The 20,004-nt window shown below is 43.1% G+C and overlaps 1 protein-coding gene across 2 annotated transcripts in view; it reads left to right on the plus strand.

Moving 5' to 3' along the window:
• Window positions 1-9,608: 9,608 nt before the first annotated feature.
• The window catches only part of LOC106086571 (multiple epidermal growth factor-like domains protein 8), a 53,652-nt gene continuing 43,256 nt past the window's right edge, over window positions 9,609-20,004 (plus strand). For both annotated transcript variants that reach the window (XM_013251300.2, XM_059365459.1), the window contains exons 1-2: window positions 9,609-10,260; window positions 10,322-10,564. In XM_013251300.2, coding sequence (XP_013106754.2) covers window positions 9,859-10,260; window positions 10,322-10,564 — 645 coding nt within the window. In that variant the 5' untranslated portion in view covers window positions 9,609-9,858. The remainder of the gene's footprint in view (window positions 10,261-10,321; window positions 10,565-20,004) is intronic.

Below are 20,004 nucleotides of genomic sequence, written 5' to 3' on the forward strand. Positions count from 1 at the left end.
TCAGGATGTCGTAAAACGGGACTTTGGGTGAGTGCGTCCTTCAATTTCCGGAAGGCCACCCTGGCTTCCTCACCGAACGCAAAAGTCTTACTCTTTTTGAGCGTTTGGAATATCGGTGCTGCTATTGTCGCATAGTCCGGGATGAATCGGCGATACCATCCGGTCATGCCAGTGAATCTCCTGACCTGCCTCACAGTTTTGGGGTAGTCACACTCCAGTATGGCGGACACTTTCTCGGGGTCTGGCTTCAATTTTCCTTCCCCGACAATGTAGCCCAAATATCTGAGCTCCCGAAAGCAAAATTTCGATTTGGCAACGTTGATTGTAAGTCCGGCATTCGTCAAGGCTTTCGCCACTTGCGCCAACAGCTCCAAATGGGTCCTGAAATCGGGTGACACTATGAGTAAGTCGTCCAAGTAGACGAACACTCGCTCCCGCAGATGCCCTGGGATGACCTTGTCCATTAATCGACATAACCTTTGGGCCGCATTACACAGCCCAAAAGGCATGACTGTGAAATGGTACAAGGGTCTTCCCGGCACGGTGAACGCCGTCTTCTCCCGGCTTTTTATCTCGAGAGGGATCTGCCAGAACGCATCTTTCAGATCCACACTCGAGATAAAATGCGTGTCTCCCAGCCTACTCAGCAGGCCTTCAATATTCGGAAGTGGGTAGGCATCTTTTACCGTGAGGGCATTGAGCTTCCTCGCATCGAGGCACAATCGGTTTTTAGCGCCCTTGCGCACCAAGGTAACCGGGTTGTTCCACGGGCTTTGACTCTGCTCAATGACTCCCATGGCAATCATCCTATCCAGCTCCGAATACATCAGTTGCTGAACGGCAGGAGATACGGGATAATGCCTCTGTTTGACGGGTTCAGCCTCTGCGGTATCGATACTGTGTTCCTCCAATAGTGTCTTCCCCAGGCCCCTCACCTCAAATGACGGAAACATAGAGATGACCTCGTCTAGGCGTAGCTTCTCTTCACTCCTCAAGCAGTGTTGCGATGGGTCTTTCGGCTTGTCTTCTTCTTCCTCCAAGCTTAAGCTCTCAATGGTGGCTACTAGTTTAAACTTCTTCATGAAGTCAACACCAAGGTATAACGCTTTACCCAAAGTTGGTATTAAAAAGAATGTAACTTCCTCTTCAGACTTTTTCACTTTTACCTTTGCCCTTATGCGCCCCACAATCGCGTGCGGAGTCTCATCGGCGGTCATAATGACAGATCTATATGGAAATATGGGCAGCCCTATTTTCTCCACCAACTCCAAGCACCCTTTCCCTAGACATGTAACGGTGGCACCGCTGTCCAATAAACCTTCTACTTCCTCTCCTGCAATCTTTACGCGCATATAGAGCCTTGTATCTTCGCCCTCGTACAAAGTGGCTGAAGCAATTTCTTGCCTGAGAGCTTTCCTTCGCCTATAACGTTCTCTAGCTTTATCTATACGTGTCACCTTTTCTACAATCTTTTTCCTTTCAAGCTGAACTTCTTCAGCAAATATCCTCTCTCGAGCTTCGTTATATTCCTGCATTCTGATATGCCATGGCCTAATTTCCTTAAGTCTAATATTCAATTCAATATTCTCACCACCACCCTTAATGCTATTATTACTTAAAATAGTTATTTTGGTAGAACCTGTCTGTTCCTCGCCTAGTTTTTAGGTTCCTTTTGGGGGTTCATGTTGTTCGGGCGCGTCTCCCCCTTCATCGTGCCCGCATATCGGTTTCCCCTACATCTGGTACAATTCGGCTTGACTACGTTCTCCATGCCACACCCATAGCAGAACAGATTTCGGGTCGTGGAGGGGCAGTCCATAAAGCTATGCCCTTTTTGCTTACAGTTCCAGCACACGTAGTTTGCTTGTCGACTGATGGCTTCAACTTCCAGCTCTTCGGGTGGTTCCTCAAATTCCAGCTCGTTTACCCGCGGGGCGAATTGTTGCCTGTGCGCTTGTGCCGCTTGCCTTTGGTTACTTAGCAGCAACTCTGCTTTCCTGCATTCCTCGCGGAAATGTTGCAGGCCATACATACGTATGGGGAACACTAAGGCGGCCATAGGTGGCTTTAGATTGCTTTTCATCATCTCCACCATTACTTGCTCATCCATGGGCTTTCTCTGCTGGTGGCGCAAGCGCAGCATGGCGTTGCAGAACTCTTCGAAAGACTCATGGGCACCCTGTCGACGGTCCATCATTTTACGCTGGATAACGAAATCGCTCTCAAATTTTCTGAATTGGGCTAAGAAAGCTTCTTTGAGTTCTGGGAAGCTTCGAATGTGGTCTAGTCTGCGCTGCATCCAGTACCAGTCCTCTGCTGGCCCCTCTAGGAACTGGGGAAACTTCACCAGAATCTCTTCCCAATCGCATTGGTAATCGGCCCTTAACTGCTCCAGTCTGAACATGAAATCTTCAGCCCCAATCGTCTTCGAAGTGCCATCAAATTTTAGCCTCCATTTCTCGACATCGAACTTTCTCGCTGCACTCCGGTATGTCGCTGCAGGTGACTGTGCTGCCTGCGCCTGGTACCCATATGCCGGCTGCGACGGAGGTAATCCTACCCCCATCGTTTGCGTTAGTGGCCTCGATCGGTCGAGCGGTTGCTCATGCGGCAAGTAAGCATTACTTGATGCCATTTGATATTGGGGTTGCGACCATCCTTGAGACGGAGGTGCATAAGCATGTGGCGCTGGCTGTTGCTGATTCGAACCCATGTAGTTAAGCGGTTGCTGGTGGTCACTAGCTCCGGGCTGGGCTCTAGGCAAATCCTGGGCTTGCTGGATAACCTGCGCTTCTGCACGTGCTTGAACTGGGCTTGGCAACGTATTCCGATTAGCTGCACTGTTTAAGTTGGCCATGCTCTGCTGTACCAGTTGTGGCACCAATAATCTTAATTTCTCGTCGAGCAGACGAATCATCTCCATTTGGCCTACACCAATCGCGGAATCAATAACGTGCTGCAAATGCTCGTCTGCATGCGTCTCACGCCTGGCCTCTTGGTTTTGCCTTACCGCCTCTTGCCTCTCCAGGTTTATATTTCGGGCTGTCAGGCTGCTGAACTCTGGCGTAGTTGGCGTCGAATTCAATGTGTCTGACACCTGTGTTACTGACACAGCTGGGCTTGAAACGGCTGAAGTGACCATCATTGCGTTGGCTACGCTTGTTGTTGTTGTGCTGGCTGTAGCCTGTGTAGTTGTAGTTGTTGACGTAGTTGTCGTTTCCATTTGAAGGCTGTTCGGAACAGAAGGTTCAATGGAATAACTATTCGCTCTAGTGACTACCATTTAAAAACTAAAAATCCAATGATGCAAATTCAAAATATAATACCCCAAAAACTCAAAAAATAAAGAACTAACTTCTATTATATCCTTCTAGGTTCGTATCCAAAATATGTTATCACGGATGGGGTTAGTGACTTACAGCTGCGGCTTCATAAACAGTTGATAAAAATTGGCAATTCCACACATAACAGGTAATGGCTATACACTCAAAACAATCAATTTCTCCAAAAATTAATCATTCTTGAAATTTTCAGGTGTCTATATTGTCCATTGCTGTTGATTGGTAATTGGGATTGTGACTGCTGCCTTCGGACTGTGCTCCATGGCGACTACATAAAGCTTTGCAAGTCTTTACCATGTAGGACTCACAGGAGCTAGGATTTAAATTTATTCGGAATCGGACGGACAGGCAGAAAGTCATAATTTGGGCTATTGGCTTTAAAACTATTGTGGAAGAAGGTGGAAAGTGTCTACCATTGTCTCCCGAGGAAGTCGCATGGCTCATCTGGTCTCACAGCCACTTCGACACCAGACTTACTTCCCATGGAGGCTTTGGACGACACTCTGTTAATACAAAGTATCAGTGCCTCTTCAAGCTTAGACGTCGCACTCGACTAGCTTGTCTTATAATCAAACTGCTGTCGGGACTTACGCAAAACATAGAAGAAAACCACAAACACAAATATTAACAGCCACACAATTGAAACGGTCAACCCGATTGCTCGGGCCCCATGTTGCGGGCGCCATTTTTTTGTCGTGTTCCCAAGGGTCCACGTTGCCGTTGGAGTGAGGAGTCGGACTGGCGGGCGCTGGTCGCTGGCATTCGAGCACCGGCTTTTGGCTCAGTCTTTGGGGCGCGGTTCTTTGCCAATCCAACCCTCTGGCAAGGTGACAAAAAAACAAAATAAACAACCAGCTGTCGGTGGTACGAAACGGACGACAATAGAACATTAACAAAACACCCACTGGAACGAACTGGAGGACATTACGGCTGTGGAATTGCCTGGCGCCTAAAATCCTTCATGGCGCCTCAGGACTTTGCCCACCCCAACCATGGCACCCCTCGTCCTGTAATATTAAGGGTACCCCGTAATCCATCACCTGTCTATCTTTGCCGCTGCTCAGTCACTTACCCCATATTCCGATGCTTTAGCCTTCCATCATCCTTTAGAAATCACCAAGGCAAGTGTTTTTGATAATCATTCTTGTACAGATTTCAGTATTTTATTGAGTAAGTAAAAGAATATTCACATGGTAAATAATGTAAACAAAAACAAATAATCAAAAAGGCAAAATTCAATTACAAAAAAAAACAAGATTTAGAATATAAAGAATCGTTTTCAAGCAAACATGAAATATATTAGATTCTGAAGGCAAACGTTAACACTGCTTCTACACATTGCCATTCACAAAGACAATATTAACAATCTTGAAATTTTTCTCTATTTTCAGAAGAATGGGTCGGTCGCCTCGTCAGCTCTAGACGGATGACCAAGAATCGCCAAAACGGTACTGCGGCCTTGATGCTGGCCTCTGCGGCCAATAAGGTCTCTTCAAGTTCTCGTCGGTCCGTCCGTCTGGTTTTCGGTGAGTATTGTCAAGTTTTAAGTGTATTTGTCGCAGTCTGTTTTTCTTGTCTAAAAAAGTATTCTATGTTTCTTTTAGGGTCTTTTTTTTGTTGTGCTACCTTTTTAGCACCGTAGGACCAACATCGGCTGATTGGAGGACGAAAATGTCCTTTAACTGCGTTGCTACCTACCCTAACTATGAGCTCATGTTTGGTTATAGCCTGTAACCCAAACAACGGGTGAGTAAAAAAAAAGCACTAATGTTGCCCCTACCTAATCTATTTCGATTGTATACTTTAATACAAAAAAACCCTTTTTTAAACAAAAATAAAGCAGTCCAAGGGTCGAACGTCAGTAAAGCAGTTTGGTTCGCTAGTCTGGAGAAACTAAAAAGAGTACCTTAGGAACGCTGGGGAATGCAACAGCGTCTGGATCCCTCGCTGGTGGATGGTGTGCGTTGCGGATGTGGCGGTGACCAGTGTGGCGGTGACCAGGGTGTCGGTAGCCGATGTGGCGGTTGTTGATGCAGCGGTTGGTGATGGAAGCCTTCTTCTTTGTGCGGCAGTGGAGGTGGAGGAGGCGTGGATTTTGATTTTTATGTTTTTGACTTTTAGTTTTGAAATGTCCACTTGTTTATTTTAATTTTAATTTCTATTTCTTTTCAGGTTTTTAATATATTCCTTTTTTCAGGTATTTAACGTTCATTTCATTTCAGATTTTTGACAAAGTTTGTCTTCTCTTTTTTTTACGTTACCATTTCAATTGGCTCTTTATGTATCGTCTCTTCACTTTTCAGGCATTTCAAATTTTCTATTTCTTTTTTTTTTTTTTTTAAAAAACTGTCCTTTTTATTTTGTTTAAATCCGTTTTTTTCACATTCATATGAATTTAAATAAAACACATTTACCAAATTTATTTCTGGTCTTTTCTTTTACGTATTTTTCTTGTTGATCACTCCACCTCCGTACGCTGCCAAGTCCCAATCGAAAAAGAAAGAAGCTTCCTTGGGTCACCGGCCGGCTTGGCTTGGATTCGCCTCCATCATCAAATTTGACTTCCAGCGGGCACCAACAAAACATATGGTGGTAGCCATAATTGTCAATTGGTGTCAGCTGGCTGTCTCTTTCGTTGACAGAGGCGAATTAAAACCATCAGATGGCGCTGGCGGTCTTCTATCCGCTAACAGATGTCGCTAGGGTCGCACATTAGGCCGCACACTACAATTCTTGATCGTCGAACAATTCTAAGATGATTTAATTATGTCCGTCCGTCTGACAATCCTTAGTTGCAATAACGCTAAAGTCTTGAAAATTGCGATATTTAGCTTTAAAAATTTCAAAATTCAAATTTAAATAAATGACATATGCAAACCATCAACGAATGTGAGAATGTAAGCAAAGAGCAAGTTGACATCCTCAATGCCGACTACTGTCAAAAACTCAAAAAATTGTATGTCGGCTGATTGCTTGGCCTAACCTTATTCAGTGAATCCTGGGAGAAAACGTAAACAAAGAATGAATGTAAAAAGAGAACAAGTTGACATCCTCAATGCCAAGTACTGCCAAATATTAAAAAAAAAAGTATATCGGCTGATCGCTTGGCTTAACCTTATTCAGTGAATCCTGCATGAAATAGGAGAAATCGTAAAAAAAGAATGAAAGTAAAAGGAGAACAAGTTGACATCCTCAATGTCAAGTACAGCCAAAAATTGTACGTCGACTGACCGCTTGGCTTAACCTTATTGAGTGAATCCTGCAAGGTCACTAAAACCCAAGATATATTCTTTTACAGGTAGTGGCAGTTGCCCAACAACAAAAGTTTGAGTACACTATCTGTCAAAATCGGTGATTGGTGCAACTCTGATTTTGTGTATGTAACGAGTTCGCCCCGTTTTTAATTGTTTGTGTGGTATGGTTTTTAACTATAATTCACACGCACTGCCAAAACTCGTTGACATATATTGCACTTCGCGAGAAAAAAAATGTACTCTGCTCTTTGCGTTACTCTACCTGGTAATTATGTCATGCTTAAAGGTATGATCATGCGAACAGCTGAGTTCAATTATTTACTTTGACAAAATTCCTAATGTCAAACATTGATGTGAATGCTTTCATGTTTACTTGGGTTATTCACAAGAAAACAAAATACTTGGAAAACGAAATACTAAGCACTGGTTGCATTTTTTTATTCAGGTTTGGTTTTTGCGAATATAAAATATTTCGAGAAATTGAAAAAAGGAAAAAAATGCACGTGTGTTCAATTTGCCACAAAAGGATGACTATATGAGGGGTTCCTTTTTTCCGTGTACCTAAGAATTGGGGCAAACTGAACCTCAAATAAGTAGTTTTGCCCGCACCGAAAATGTATGGGAAACCTCGTTTCAAAACATGAGATTTTCGAAATCTCTTCGCAAATCTAGATTTGATTGATTTGAGAGATGTGCACGTGAATGATATTCGAACCATTAGAGCCCAAATTCACTTGATTTGAGATAATCTGCAAAACCTGTCTATACTAGCTTTGGTCTGAAACCAAGGCGCACAGCGAACAGCTGTTTACAGCCGGTCAGGTTTAACGATGTTAAGATATCAGATTTTTGTTTGCATTCTCTTTGTTGTCATCTTCTTTCTCGCATATTCTCTGCCCATGTACGCATACGCATAAACACACACAAATTTCTTTGTGTGTATGTGCAAAATGTCGATCAGCTTGATGTTGGATTGCACCATATGATTTGTGGTTGTTGTACAAATGAGAACACGTTTAATAGTTTCGCCATGAAGTCACATTTTCAGTCACCAAAAACAAAACGTGTTTCTAAAATCGATAGCATAGTACAATTAAGAGGTAGTGTTATTGGCACAACAACAAAAAACTACCTTGATTGGCAAATACCGTAAATTCAAATGCGTCAAAGTGGTTCAAGAAATAAACTTTTTTATAATTAATCTTCTTCAAATTCATTTTATTTTTGTATTTTCTTATTATAACACTGTTTTGTAGCAGGATTCACTAATAGAAGGTTAGGTCACATGCAAAAACATAAAGTGAATAGGCCCCATAAACATCATTAAGGATGTCAAATCTGACGATTGAAAATGTCATCATATAGGAGAAAACGTAAACAAAGAATGAATGTAAAAAGAGAACAAGTTGACATCCTCAATGCCAAGTACTGTCAAATATTAAAAAAAAGTATATCGGCTGATCGCTTGGCTTAACCTTATTCAGTGAATCCTGATTTTGTAGCTTATGTGTGCAATATCGGACCAAATAAAACGTCTTAAAATTTTAGATAAAATCACATCTGTGTTAACAAGCATTTGACATTTAGATTTGTTACAAACTCAAAAAGAAAATAAAAAATTTTACTCAGGTGTTCGCATGTCTTCACCTTATAAGTGCATCCTGATAGAATATTTGAAAATATCACAAATTCATTTCATGTCCTTGATTTTATATAGTCTTATATCATTGTCTCTTATGGTGCTAATTTTTCTAAAAATTTGTTTGCTCCTGAAGTTTAAATTTGGATGGTTTATTTATAAATAACTGAATTGGACCTTTGGTTTTGTCGTTTTATTATTTTACAATCTTTGTTTGTTTCTCTTTCGAGGCGAGCTCAATGATCGGAGATGCAAATAGAATGCCAAAGATAGCAACACACACCAACCACTATGGAACGCGTTTCGTCTTTGTTTAGAAGACATATTAGGTGTGATGGCTTCAAGGGCCGAGCGTTGGCATGTTGTATTTGAATCATATTAATTACTTAATTTTTAATTAAGCGAATTAATTAATTATTAATTAAGCGAAAACGCATCTATACAACCCTGTCTATTAGCTGCACTTTTCCCAATGCATGTATTTTTGTGTAATGACAGATATTCTTTCTGTGACAAATAACACTTCTTCCGTACTACGCATGATTTTTGCGCATCTGTTGGAAGTTGTATTGATGGCTTCGAACGCTAAGACAACGGCAATGGCTCTTGCTCCGTGTGACCAGGGTCGAATCCTGGTCAGGCTCTGCCGAATTTTTTATTTTTCAAGTTTTTTTTGCCTGTTAGCACGAAGATCATTAAATTTTACGATATTTGTGTGTTTCTCTTTCGAGACGAGCTCAATTATCGGAGTTGCAAATGGAAAAGGAAAGCCAAAGATAGAAACACACACCAACCACTATGGGACGCGGTCGTCTTTGGTTAGAAGACTTTTTAACCATATTAGGTGTGATGGCTTGAAGGGCCGTGCGTTGGTATGTATGTTGTATTTGAATGGTATTAATAGCGAAAGCGCATCTATGATACATGTAATACATTAACCTAGCTCAGCAACCCGTGGCATTTTTCTAAAATGCCACGAAAATTGTACTCAGTTGTTCACATGTCTTACTTTGCAGCCATGGCGAAACAATTAAAGGTGGCCTGGTATGTACAACAACCACAAATCATATGGTGCAATCCTCCATCTTGTCATCAAGCCGATCGACCTTTTACCGCCCCACCTGGCCGGCGTGAGACCACCTTTTTAAATCCTTGCTTTGCAGCATTCTTTTCGATTAATCTACAATACTTCAAAAGCTATTATTCGTCTTCTTAATAGATTATTCGACATTTTATTCCGTGAAAGTCGACTTCGACTTTTCGGCGTTTCTACACAAATGTCGACTAATCAATTAGTCGAAAGTCGACTTTGGGATCCCTATGTTTTTTTTTTATAAATAAAACTTAGATATTAAACTAAGTTTTTGTACGTACGTACTAGTGCAATATATTAATAAATTTAAGGAAAATTTCATATTCTATCAAGGGTTGTTGGGTTGCTATAACATAAGCTCCAAAGACTCAATCCCCACACCTTGAGAAAGCTAAGTGATTACCCTCTGCCAAAGAAGACGAAAAAAAACAACAAATTCGCTTGACAATCTTAAGAAAATGATTTCGTATAATCAGATTGCATTAAAAAAACTAGTTTTATAAAAAAAACTCGCTTACGGAGGGGTTTTAAATGCGTTCAATTAAGATTTTAATATGGATGCTTACGCTGCTTATTATCAACAAAGCAGCGCTAGGGGAGCAGCGGCTTACTTTGTTAACCCCCAGTCAGCAGCAACAGCAACAAATTCATTATCATGCTCCCTGCGACCGCAGCAGGAAGGTATTCACAATGGAATACGGGGAAATAAGCGATGGTCCAGCTGGATTCAACTACACCCAGGATTCGCACTGTGAATGGTTGATAAAGGCCCGGAATGATAGTCAATTCATTACTTTAACGTTCCATACAATGGGAACTGAATGTTCATATGATTACATTTATGTATACGATGGTGATTCCTTTAATTCAACATTGCTTGGAAGCTTCAGTGGTCGTACGCAGCCTCAACGGTTGGTGGCGCGAAGTGGAAGTGTAAGTAGTACACGCTTATGGAGTGTTCCACAAAATTTATAATAATATAATTCAATTTCAGATGTTGATTCTTATGTATAGCGACACCAACTATGTTCTAGATGGGTTCCGGGCCTCTTACTATATATCCAATTGTCTTAATAATTGTCACAGTCATGGTAAATGTGTGGGTCACCAGTGTGTGTGCCATGGCGAATGGGTGGGCCCAGATTGTGAGGATGAAATTTGCGGTGGGGGAACTAATAAATGCGGTGAGACCCAAGGAAAAGGAAAATGCGTCAAAGGAGTGTGCCATTGTGAAAACGTAAGTTGAGTAATCTTTAAGAGTATACGTTATGCGTATTGAGGGTCAGTGTCTCATATTGAGCCTTAAGATTTTTGACAATAAAATAATTAGGCTTTACCCTAAGATAGTTAATTATAAAACTATTTTAACATTTTTGTGAAATTAAACAGAACAAATATAGTTTGTATATTAATTTTTAAAGTAAAGAAATTGAAAAAAGTATAAATTGCAAATAACATAGTCACCGATCAAGGTAAAGAACAGATTACCTACACTTTTCATTTTCATAAAAACATTTGTTTTTAAATAAGCCAAAGTTGTTTCCTAAGTACATGCACAAGGAAGAAGCAAAAACATTTTCAAGTCACTCCTGAACCCCGGAAGCAGGGATGGTAGGACATCATTCATTTATGGTGACGTAAATGTGACTGACCCGAAGAGATGCGGCAGGTTGTTCAACCGTCGATTTATTGTGTATCCCGAGAGTGACAGGGATAAGAGGAGAGCCATTCGTCGTATCCGTGGTCTCCGAGTCGATGGGCAGCCATCGCAATGTACCGTGGCGCCAAGTCATCCAAGTAGTTAAGACCCGACCTAATCTCTATCGTACCCGATGTCTGGAAGATGGGCAGAGTGATCCCGCTACTGAAACTTCGAAAAGGGATAGTCGTACAGACCGATCTCCCTTCTCACAACAGTAGCCAAGACGATTGAGGGACTATTCCTCCCGGGCCTCGTTGGAGAATATCCATTCGACGACTATCAGTATGGATTTCGAAGACTGCACAGCACAACAACTGCTTTGCATGCCATCACCGCAACACGTCCCTGCCATTTCTGGAATTTTGGGATAAGAATCCGAAACACCGTAGAGTGAAACAGGGAGTTCCCCAAGGCGGGATGATATATCCGGCAATGTTAAACCTCTACCTACCCTCCATTCCACTCCCTCCAGACGTCACAAATATGGTATCATATGCGGACGATTGTACGATAATGACATCAGGTGCCCCACCCATTGTTGACATCTGCGTAGGTTGAACGTCTACCTCAACGAACTTGATAGAAATCTGAAGATATCTGCCACCAAATCTTCAGCCACATTGTTCACTACAAATACGTGTGAGGTAAATACTGAGCTGAATGTGATGGTTGATGGAAACCTTGTTGACCACGTACAAAGCAATTGGCCGATCTGTGATAAGTAATGCAGCGCCAGTGTGGTCTCGTCTGCTCTGTTACACGCAGTGGAATAATATTCAGATCTGTCAGAATGGCGCCCTCCGAACTGCGACGGGCTGTCTCCACTGTTCTCATGTGGACCACCTCCATTAGGAGATAAAGATCCTTCCAGTGCGAAGACCTTTTGCGCTGTTATCGCAGAGACCACCCAAATCACCATCTTGTGGATAGATATCGACCGCCCAGAAACTTTAAGGTAGACCTACATGATCTAGAACGTGAGGTTCAGCGCTACAAGAGAGAACCTCTAGATCAAGCGGCATATCAAGTCGGTCTAGACAACATTCATGCAGACACGTCAACAGATGGGATGAACAGCTACTGGGTTAATGTAGTCCTTGGAGAACGACCGCCTCCCATTGAACCTTAAGAAATTGACCTCCCCCAGAAAACTAGAGTGATTCTGGCTCAATTACGTTCCGGCAGATGGAGCCGCTTCATCTCCTACAGAGCAGGGATTGATGCCGACGTGCAAGATGTATGTCCCGATTGTGACCAGGGAGCACACGACACACGTCACCTGTTTAACTGCCCCACACGTCACCTGTTTAACTGACCCACTCAACTCAGAACCAGATCCCTCTGGACGCACCCCATCTTAGTCGCAGAGTTCTTGGATCTGGATACTCAACAGAATCAAGCAGACGAAAGATAGATCACAAAAAACTGCTACAACAACAAAGCCAAATTCGTAATTTATTTTGGTACTGTAAGGTCGGTTATAAGAAAACTGCGTCTCGTGTTTAACAGAGCAGTAAGGTTTGTGTTTCAACTTAATTCCTGATTTTTTTGTAACAAAAATTTTATGAATTACTGTTAATTTATGTTTTAATTTTATACAAGCAGAGTATATTTCCCTAATCCGAGGAACCAGTCTATCAGACACAGTTTGTAATTCAACTGTTGATACATGTTCTGGCGACTTTAAGGAGTCGAAAGTTCTTTTCGCCCAAAGGATTTTCGGCTCAGACACAATTTTCCTAATAACCTCGAACCGAGGTATGATACAGTGGCAACCTCTTCTGGTGCCACGTTGTTCGCTGGAGAGTTTCGCGGGAAATGTGTATCAACTAGTAGTTCTAGAGTCGCCCCACTAGACATTGTCCATACATTCTCTGAGTTATATACCCGCCGCAAAAGGTCTAGGGGGCAAAATCTTCCTTAGCCTAACAGCCTCAGATGTATCCTCCACGGAGCTGCAGAATTCCACCCAGGATCTATTCTGAGCCTTTCTCAGCTCGCCCTTTTATTTTCATAGCTCTTATGGCTTTCGCCCTGTTGAAGATTTTTTTGCAGTCCTTCCTTAGACTAACCACATCTGGGGTCCATCATGGCGTTCGCTGTTTGCCCAAGCGAGTCATTTAGCGCCTTTGTGATACGTTTGGCCATTATGTTTATATCCTCCGCAGTTTCCACTTCCTTTTCTGGTCTAGAAGGGATAGCGTGCAGAATTTGTGCCGAAATTTATCCCAATGCGCATTTCCACTCTTCTGCAGTATTTTCTCCAAAGCTGAAACTAATGTAACGATTATCAAAGATGCTGTGGTTATCCAACACATCCCAGCCGCATATTCTTCCACTAATATCTTCCGATACAAAGGTAATATAATTTATTACAAATTGCCGGATTGCCACCTATAATATATTCGATAAGCAGCTAACCCCTCGTTGACAGCCGAACATCCCCATATCTGGTGATGTGCATTAGCATCACTTCCTACAATGAGACTCGTGGTGAAACTTATTTATTTCAAGGTAGAATTTTATATTTCGGGATTGGACAACCCTTGTATTGCAATCTGCCAACTGACAGCTCTATCGTAAAACTTGACATTTTTGAGGTTTTATGTACTCAGAACGTTTTGACATACGAGCGATATTTGTGTTGTTTATAGTAACTTAAAAGATTCATCTCGCCCAAAAAATGGAAATAAATCGTGAACATCTTCGTGCGATTATTTTTTGCAACTTTCGACGTGGATTTACTCAACAACAGTGCATCGATGAACTTAATTAAATGTTTGGCAATGAAACTCTATAAATGACCAGTGTTTATCAATGGTATGGGAAATTCGATGGTATGGCAACCGATGGTATGGGTTCGTCGCGAAATTCGTCACTTCAAGACGAATTTCGTGAAGGTCATCCAAAATCAGTTGTCGTCTCAAAGCCATTGATGCTGTGCGCCATCTGATATTGCAAGATCATCATGACCTATCGTGAACGTTTGACCGTCAAAAAATTTTGTTCGCGTTAGATCCCACACAATTTTTGAATTGCTGTTGTTGTTGTAGCAGTTTATTGTGTACTATCTTTCGTCTGCTTGATTCTGTTGAGTGTCAAGACCCAGGAACTCCGCGACTAAGATGGGGTGCGTCCACAGGGATCTGGGTCTAAGTCGAGTGGGTCTGGCCGGGCAGTTAAACAGGTGACGTGTATCGTGCGGTCCCTGGTTACAATCGGGACATACATCTTGCACGTCGGCACCAATCCTAGCTCTGTGGGAATTGAGGCGGCTGCATCTGCCGGAACGTAATTGAGCCAGAACCACTCTGGTTTGCCGGGGGAGGTCGATTTCTTCGGGTGCAATGGGTGGCGGTCGTTCTCCAAGGACTACATTCACCCGGTAGCCAATTAACGCGTCTGCTACCGTGTCTGCATGAATGTTGTTCAGACCCGCTTGATATGCCGCTTGATCTAGAGGTTCTCTCTTGTAGCGCTGGACCTCACGCTCTAGATCGTGTAAATCAACCTTAAGGCTTCTGGGCGGTGGGTATCTATCCACAAGATGATGATTTGGATGATTTCTGCGATAACAGCCCAAAAGGTATTGCTTAGACAGCATGTAGTTATGTCTTCGCACTGGTAGGATCTTTGTCTCCTGATGGAGGTGGTCCACATGAGAACTAAGGAGGCAGCCCGTCGCAGTTCGGAGGGCGGCATTTTGACAGATCTGAATGTTATTCCACTGCGTGTCACAAAGTTGACGTGACCACACTGGCGCTGCATAACTTACCACAGACCGGCCAATTGCTTTGTACGTGGTCAACAAGGTTTCTTTGTCTGCACCCCAAGTGCTGCCAGCGAGTGACTTGAGGACCTTGTTTCTACTTTTGACTTTATTGCAGATTGCTGTGGCATGTGGGGAGAAAGTGTAGGAGCTGTCAAATGTGACGCCAAGTATTTTGGGACACTTGATGGTCGGAATCATTTCTCCATCGACCATCACAGACAGCTCAGAATTCACCTCACGCGTATTTGTAGTGAACAGTGTGGCTGAAGATTTGGTGGCGGATATCTTCAGATTTCTTGCAGCGAAATATGAGGCAAGCTCGTTGAGGTAGACGTTCAACCTATCGCAGATGTCATCAATGGGTGGGGGGCCTGATGCCATGATCGTACAGTCGTCCGCATATAATACGATCTCTATGCCGTCTGGAGGAGGTGGGATGGAGGATAGGTAGAGGTTAAACAGAGCCGGAGATATCACCCCACCTTGGGGAACTCCCTGTTTCACTCTACGGTGTTTTGACTTCTTATCCCTAAATTCCACAAATGACTGGCGGCCACACAGATAATTCGCGACCCAACGTTTCAGGCCTGGCTGGAGGGACGTGTTGGCGATGTCCTCAAATAATTTGGCATGGCTGACCGTGTCGAATGCCTTCGATAGGTCCAGTGCCACGAGGACCGTCCTATCACATGGCCTGGGTTGATTGAAGCCACGGCAAATGTGTGTGGTGATGGCATGCAAAGCTGTTGTTGTGCTGTGCAGTCTCCGAAATCCGTGTTGATGCTCGGCGAATGGAAATTCTCCTACGAGGCTCGGAAGGAGTAATGCCTCAAGCGTCTTACCCACTGGTGAGAGAAGGGAGATCGGTCTGTACGACTCCCCCAAACTCGGGTCGTTACCAGGCTTCAGTAACGGGATCACTCTGCCCATTTTCCAGACATCGGGAACTATAAGAGTGTTCAATGACAGGTTAAGGACAGTGGTAAGGTACTCAACTCCAGGTAAATCCAGATTCTTCAGCATCAATGTAGAGATTCCGTCGGGGCCCAACGCCTTGGAAGGTTTGGCGCCACGGATGACATTTGTAACTTCGCCCACGGTAAATTGTGGTGGCTGTTCATCGGCTCGGAGACCACGAATACGGCGAATGGCTCTCCTCCTTGCCCTGTCTCTCTCGGGATGCACAATAAATTGACGGTTGAACAACCTGGCGCATCTCTTCGGATCAGTCACGGTTAACTCGCCAAAAGTGACTGAGGTCCTGTCGTCCCGTCTACCGGGGTTCGAGAGAGACTTAACAGTGGCCCACAATTTGCCTGCACCGGTGCCTAAGTTACATTGCTCCAAGTGTTCCAGCCACAAATTCCGCTTATGTTCGTTGACTACCCTGTTTATTTCCAGATTCAGCTCGCTGATTCTGGGGTTAGCGGGGTCCATAGCACGAATCCCATCACGCTCGTCTGCGAGTACCACTGCTTGCGCCGGGAAATTGGATCGCACTTGCGGTATTCGACCGGCTGGTATAAAGCGAGCGGCTGCTGCGTTGATGATGTCTCGGAATTTCCTCTCGGCCACAAGCACATCAGAGGGGGGTGGCAGTTCATTGAAGCGGCGATTGGTATACTCTCTGAAGCCAGTCCAATTGGCCTTCTTGTAATTGATGAACGTCCGGCGCTCAGAGGTTATGAAGTCGGGTGGTCGGTCGATGGTGAGGATTATGGGGAGGTGGTCTGACCCCAAAGAGATGACGGCTTGCCAGGATATGTCACTCAGGAGATCAGGGGATGCGATTGAGATGTCTGGCGAGCTGCTGCACCTCCTCGTAATCCTAGTGGGGGCATCCTCATTCACCGTGCAAAACGTGGAGCTATCTATCTGCTCTGCCAAAGCTATGCCACGCTGGTCGTTACCTAGGGGAGAATGCCATGACGAGTGATGTGCATTAAAATCCCCCAGAACCAGACGACTATGGCCAGATAGCAACCCACTTATGTCGGGGCTGTAGGCCTGGCCATTAATCGGGACACAGCTACCAATCGGCGGTATATACACGTTGTATATCTCTATCTCGGCAGTACCAGACCTGACTGCTACCCCCATACATTCCATGTATGGGTCACTAGCGTCAAGCGCAGGCGAGATAGGTCTATACTGCACGGAATGGTGTATAACGAAGGCCAATCCCCCACCTCCATTCCTTGAGCGATCCTTACGTAGCACATTGTAGCCGTGACAACTGTGCAGGCTGCAGGTGTTAGTCAGCTTTGTCTCCTGGATCGCTGCGACCGATATGCTCTTCTGACTCATAAAATCTACAATCTCATCAATCTTGCCTCGCAGTCCATTGCAGTTTAACTGCAAGAACGATACATTTCCCGACACTGGCCTGGCAATAGTAGGGCTAGGGTGCTGTCTTTGCATAAATTGCCGTACGGGAGAGGTCGGGGGGGTCACATAGTCCGACGACGAGAACGCCGAAGGCGACGACGGCGACGCTTGTGACCCACTGCTGGCTATGTTCGCACAGCACCTAGCGACATAGCCAGTATGACTATACTCCCGCAGCGAAGTTAGGCCAGAGCAAGAACGGAAATGTACCCACTCCAAGCACCGGTTACACCTCACCGACACTGACCGATGATGAAGGCGGTTCTGGCAAACGGAACAGAACCAGTCGATTGGTCAAAAGAAATGCTTCAAAAATACAAAACAACTGAATTTTTGAGCACTCAAAACATCGATTTGATGAGCCATCCGCCGTATAGTCCTTACTTGGCACCGAATGACTTCTTTTTATTCCCGTACGTAAAAAATAAAATGAGAGGTTAATGTTTCTCGACACCTGAAGAAGCGGTTAATGCGTTCAAAATGCATGCTTTGGAGATACCTCGATCAGATTTGGAGATACCTCAATGGCAAAAGTGCTTCGACAATTGGTTCAAACGCATGCAAAAGTGTATAGATCTTAATGAGGAATGTTTTGAAAAACAATAAAGCGATTTTCGATGATTAATATTTGTTTTTGTGTTCTCTAAACCCGAATTATAAAAGCCAACCCTCGTATTGAATCTTCGATGTTGAGCGACGAAAGAAGAACAACATTTAGACTACTCTTTGCATATACAGGCTCTATGTCTCCCATTCCCCGTACCCTTGAGTAGTTTAAATCCCGGAACTTTTAGTCCACGAACTTTCCTCCACATACCCATGGTTCCTGGATACGAACCACGTCAAATCCCCCTGCTATCAGGAGGACCTTTAGTGTCGCCGAAGCGGCCTTCATATTGTAAATATTTATCTGCAGAAATCGGATCATAGTCAGGATTCAGAACCTCCACCACTGTTGCGTTAGCCTCGTCTTCTGATTCCACCAGTAGTTCATCCTCACAAGAGGATGTCATTAGATCTTGTCATTATGAGCTTCCGTACGCATCCAGGGCACTCTTACTGTAAGGCGGTGATATCTGTGTAGTTGTTGTTGTAGCAGTGTGTTGTACACTGAGGCGGCAGCCCTTGCCGATGAAGGCTTTCATCGGGTCATTCCGGTACGTGCAACCGGCTGCCATGGAATTAATATCTGTCTTGTATTTCTCCAATGCATCCGCCAGCGCGTATATTGCACTTTCTCTATAGAGGATGCGGACATTCCAGGTGCAGATCTGCAAATCATGGTCCGTTTTTCGTTTGCGTGGGTCCTCAACGATAGGGGGTCCGTTTTTACTATTCCTTTGTTTCTCATAGTAGTTCTTATAGTGTGTTGCTAAAGTTATGGTCAATGAATGCCTCCATCATAGATGTGGATACATTAAGAATACTGAGAGCCAAGAGAATACCAAGAGTACCATAGGCTTTTTTTGATAGCTTTGATAATAATGCAAAGATTAACCAAATATTGGGTTGCCCAAAAAGTAATTGCGGATTTTTCATATAGTCGGCGTTTACAAATTTTTTCACAGCTTGTGACTCTGTAATTGCATTCTTTCTTCTGTCAGTTATCAGCTGTTACTTTTAGCTTGCTTTAGAAAAAAAGTGTAAAAAAGTATATTTGATTAAAGTTCATTCTAAGTTTTATTAAAAATGCATTTACTTTCTTTTAAAAAATCCGCAATTACTTTTTGGGCAACCCAATACAATACGAAATTTCATGTTTAGATACACGCAGAAAATACTTGCTTGAATTTTCTTAAACATCAGAACATTACGCGAAATTATTCCAACAAATTATTTCCCAACACGAAAGTTGGGACTTTATTTACACTAATGCTTCAAGTAATGATGACAATATCGCCTAACAACAGCATGACCCTTGGTTCAAAAGGTATGCCCAATATTTTAAAAAATTTTACAGTGGAGGCAGCGGATGGTTTTCATGAATTTGGCACGGCAATCAAAGAACAAAACTTTGATTTTTACGGACATTTTATTTGTGTTCAGAGCTGTGTCTAATGTTGATATTCTTAATTAGTGTTCGGTCAATAAAATAGGGACATATTCACCCTTATTCCCGATGTCGAAGGCGAATTTCATATTTGGTAACTTATTCGCCTTCGACAGTTTGATAATAGAAAATAGAAAAATATTGTAGTGAATAAAAAAGAGAATAATATAAAAGTTGGTTTCATACTTTTTCGACAAACAGGCGCGATTTAGTTTCGACAACTTTGACAGTCGAATTCGACGATGCTCGAAGTTTTTCAGCACAAGAATATCTCCGTGAAGATAAATTTGAATATAACTTAGCCAAGACGCGAACCCGGCATTTTAACAGAGCTATGAAAAAGTGATTAACAGAGCACTGTCAACTGATTCTCTTTTAATATTTCTATAAAAAATCATGTTTAACAATTTTATGCTTAAAATTGCATCACTTATCTATGAACAGTCCAGCACAATGGACCATTATATTAAATTCAAATATAACCATTAGGGCCAAGTTGGGACAACTGATACTAATAGCTCTTGGTAGGAGCTAATGCTGGTATTAGTTTGTATCACCAATCTATGACTAGTCCATCACAGCGGGCCATTATGTTAAATTCAAATATAACTTTTACGGCCAAGTTTCCCCATCTCAAATAAACTTGAATATGGGGACAACTGATTCTAATAGCTCTTGGTAGGAGCTAATTCTGGTAATTATTAATATCACCTATCTATAGTGAGTTCACTATAATACTTTGAAAAATGGATTATATAGGTCTCC

The sequence above is a fragment of the Stomoxys calcitrans genome, chromosome 3 (assembly GCF_963082655.1).
Source record: "Stomoxys calcitrans chromosome 3, idStoCalc2.1, whole genome shotgun sequence".
Lineage (NCBI taxonomy): Eukaryota > Metazoa > Arthropoda > Insecta > Diptera > Muscidae > Stomoxys > Stomoxys calcitrans.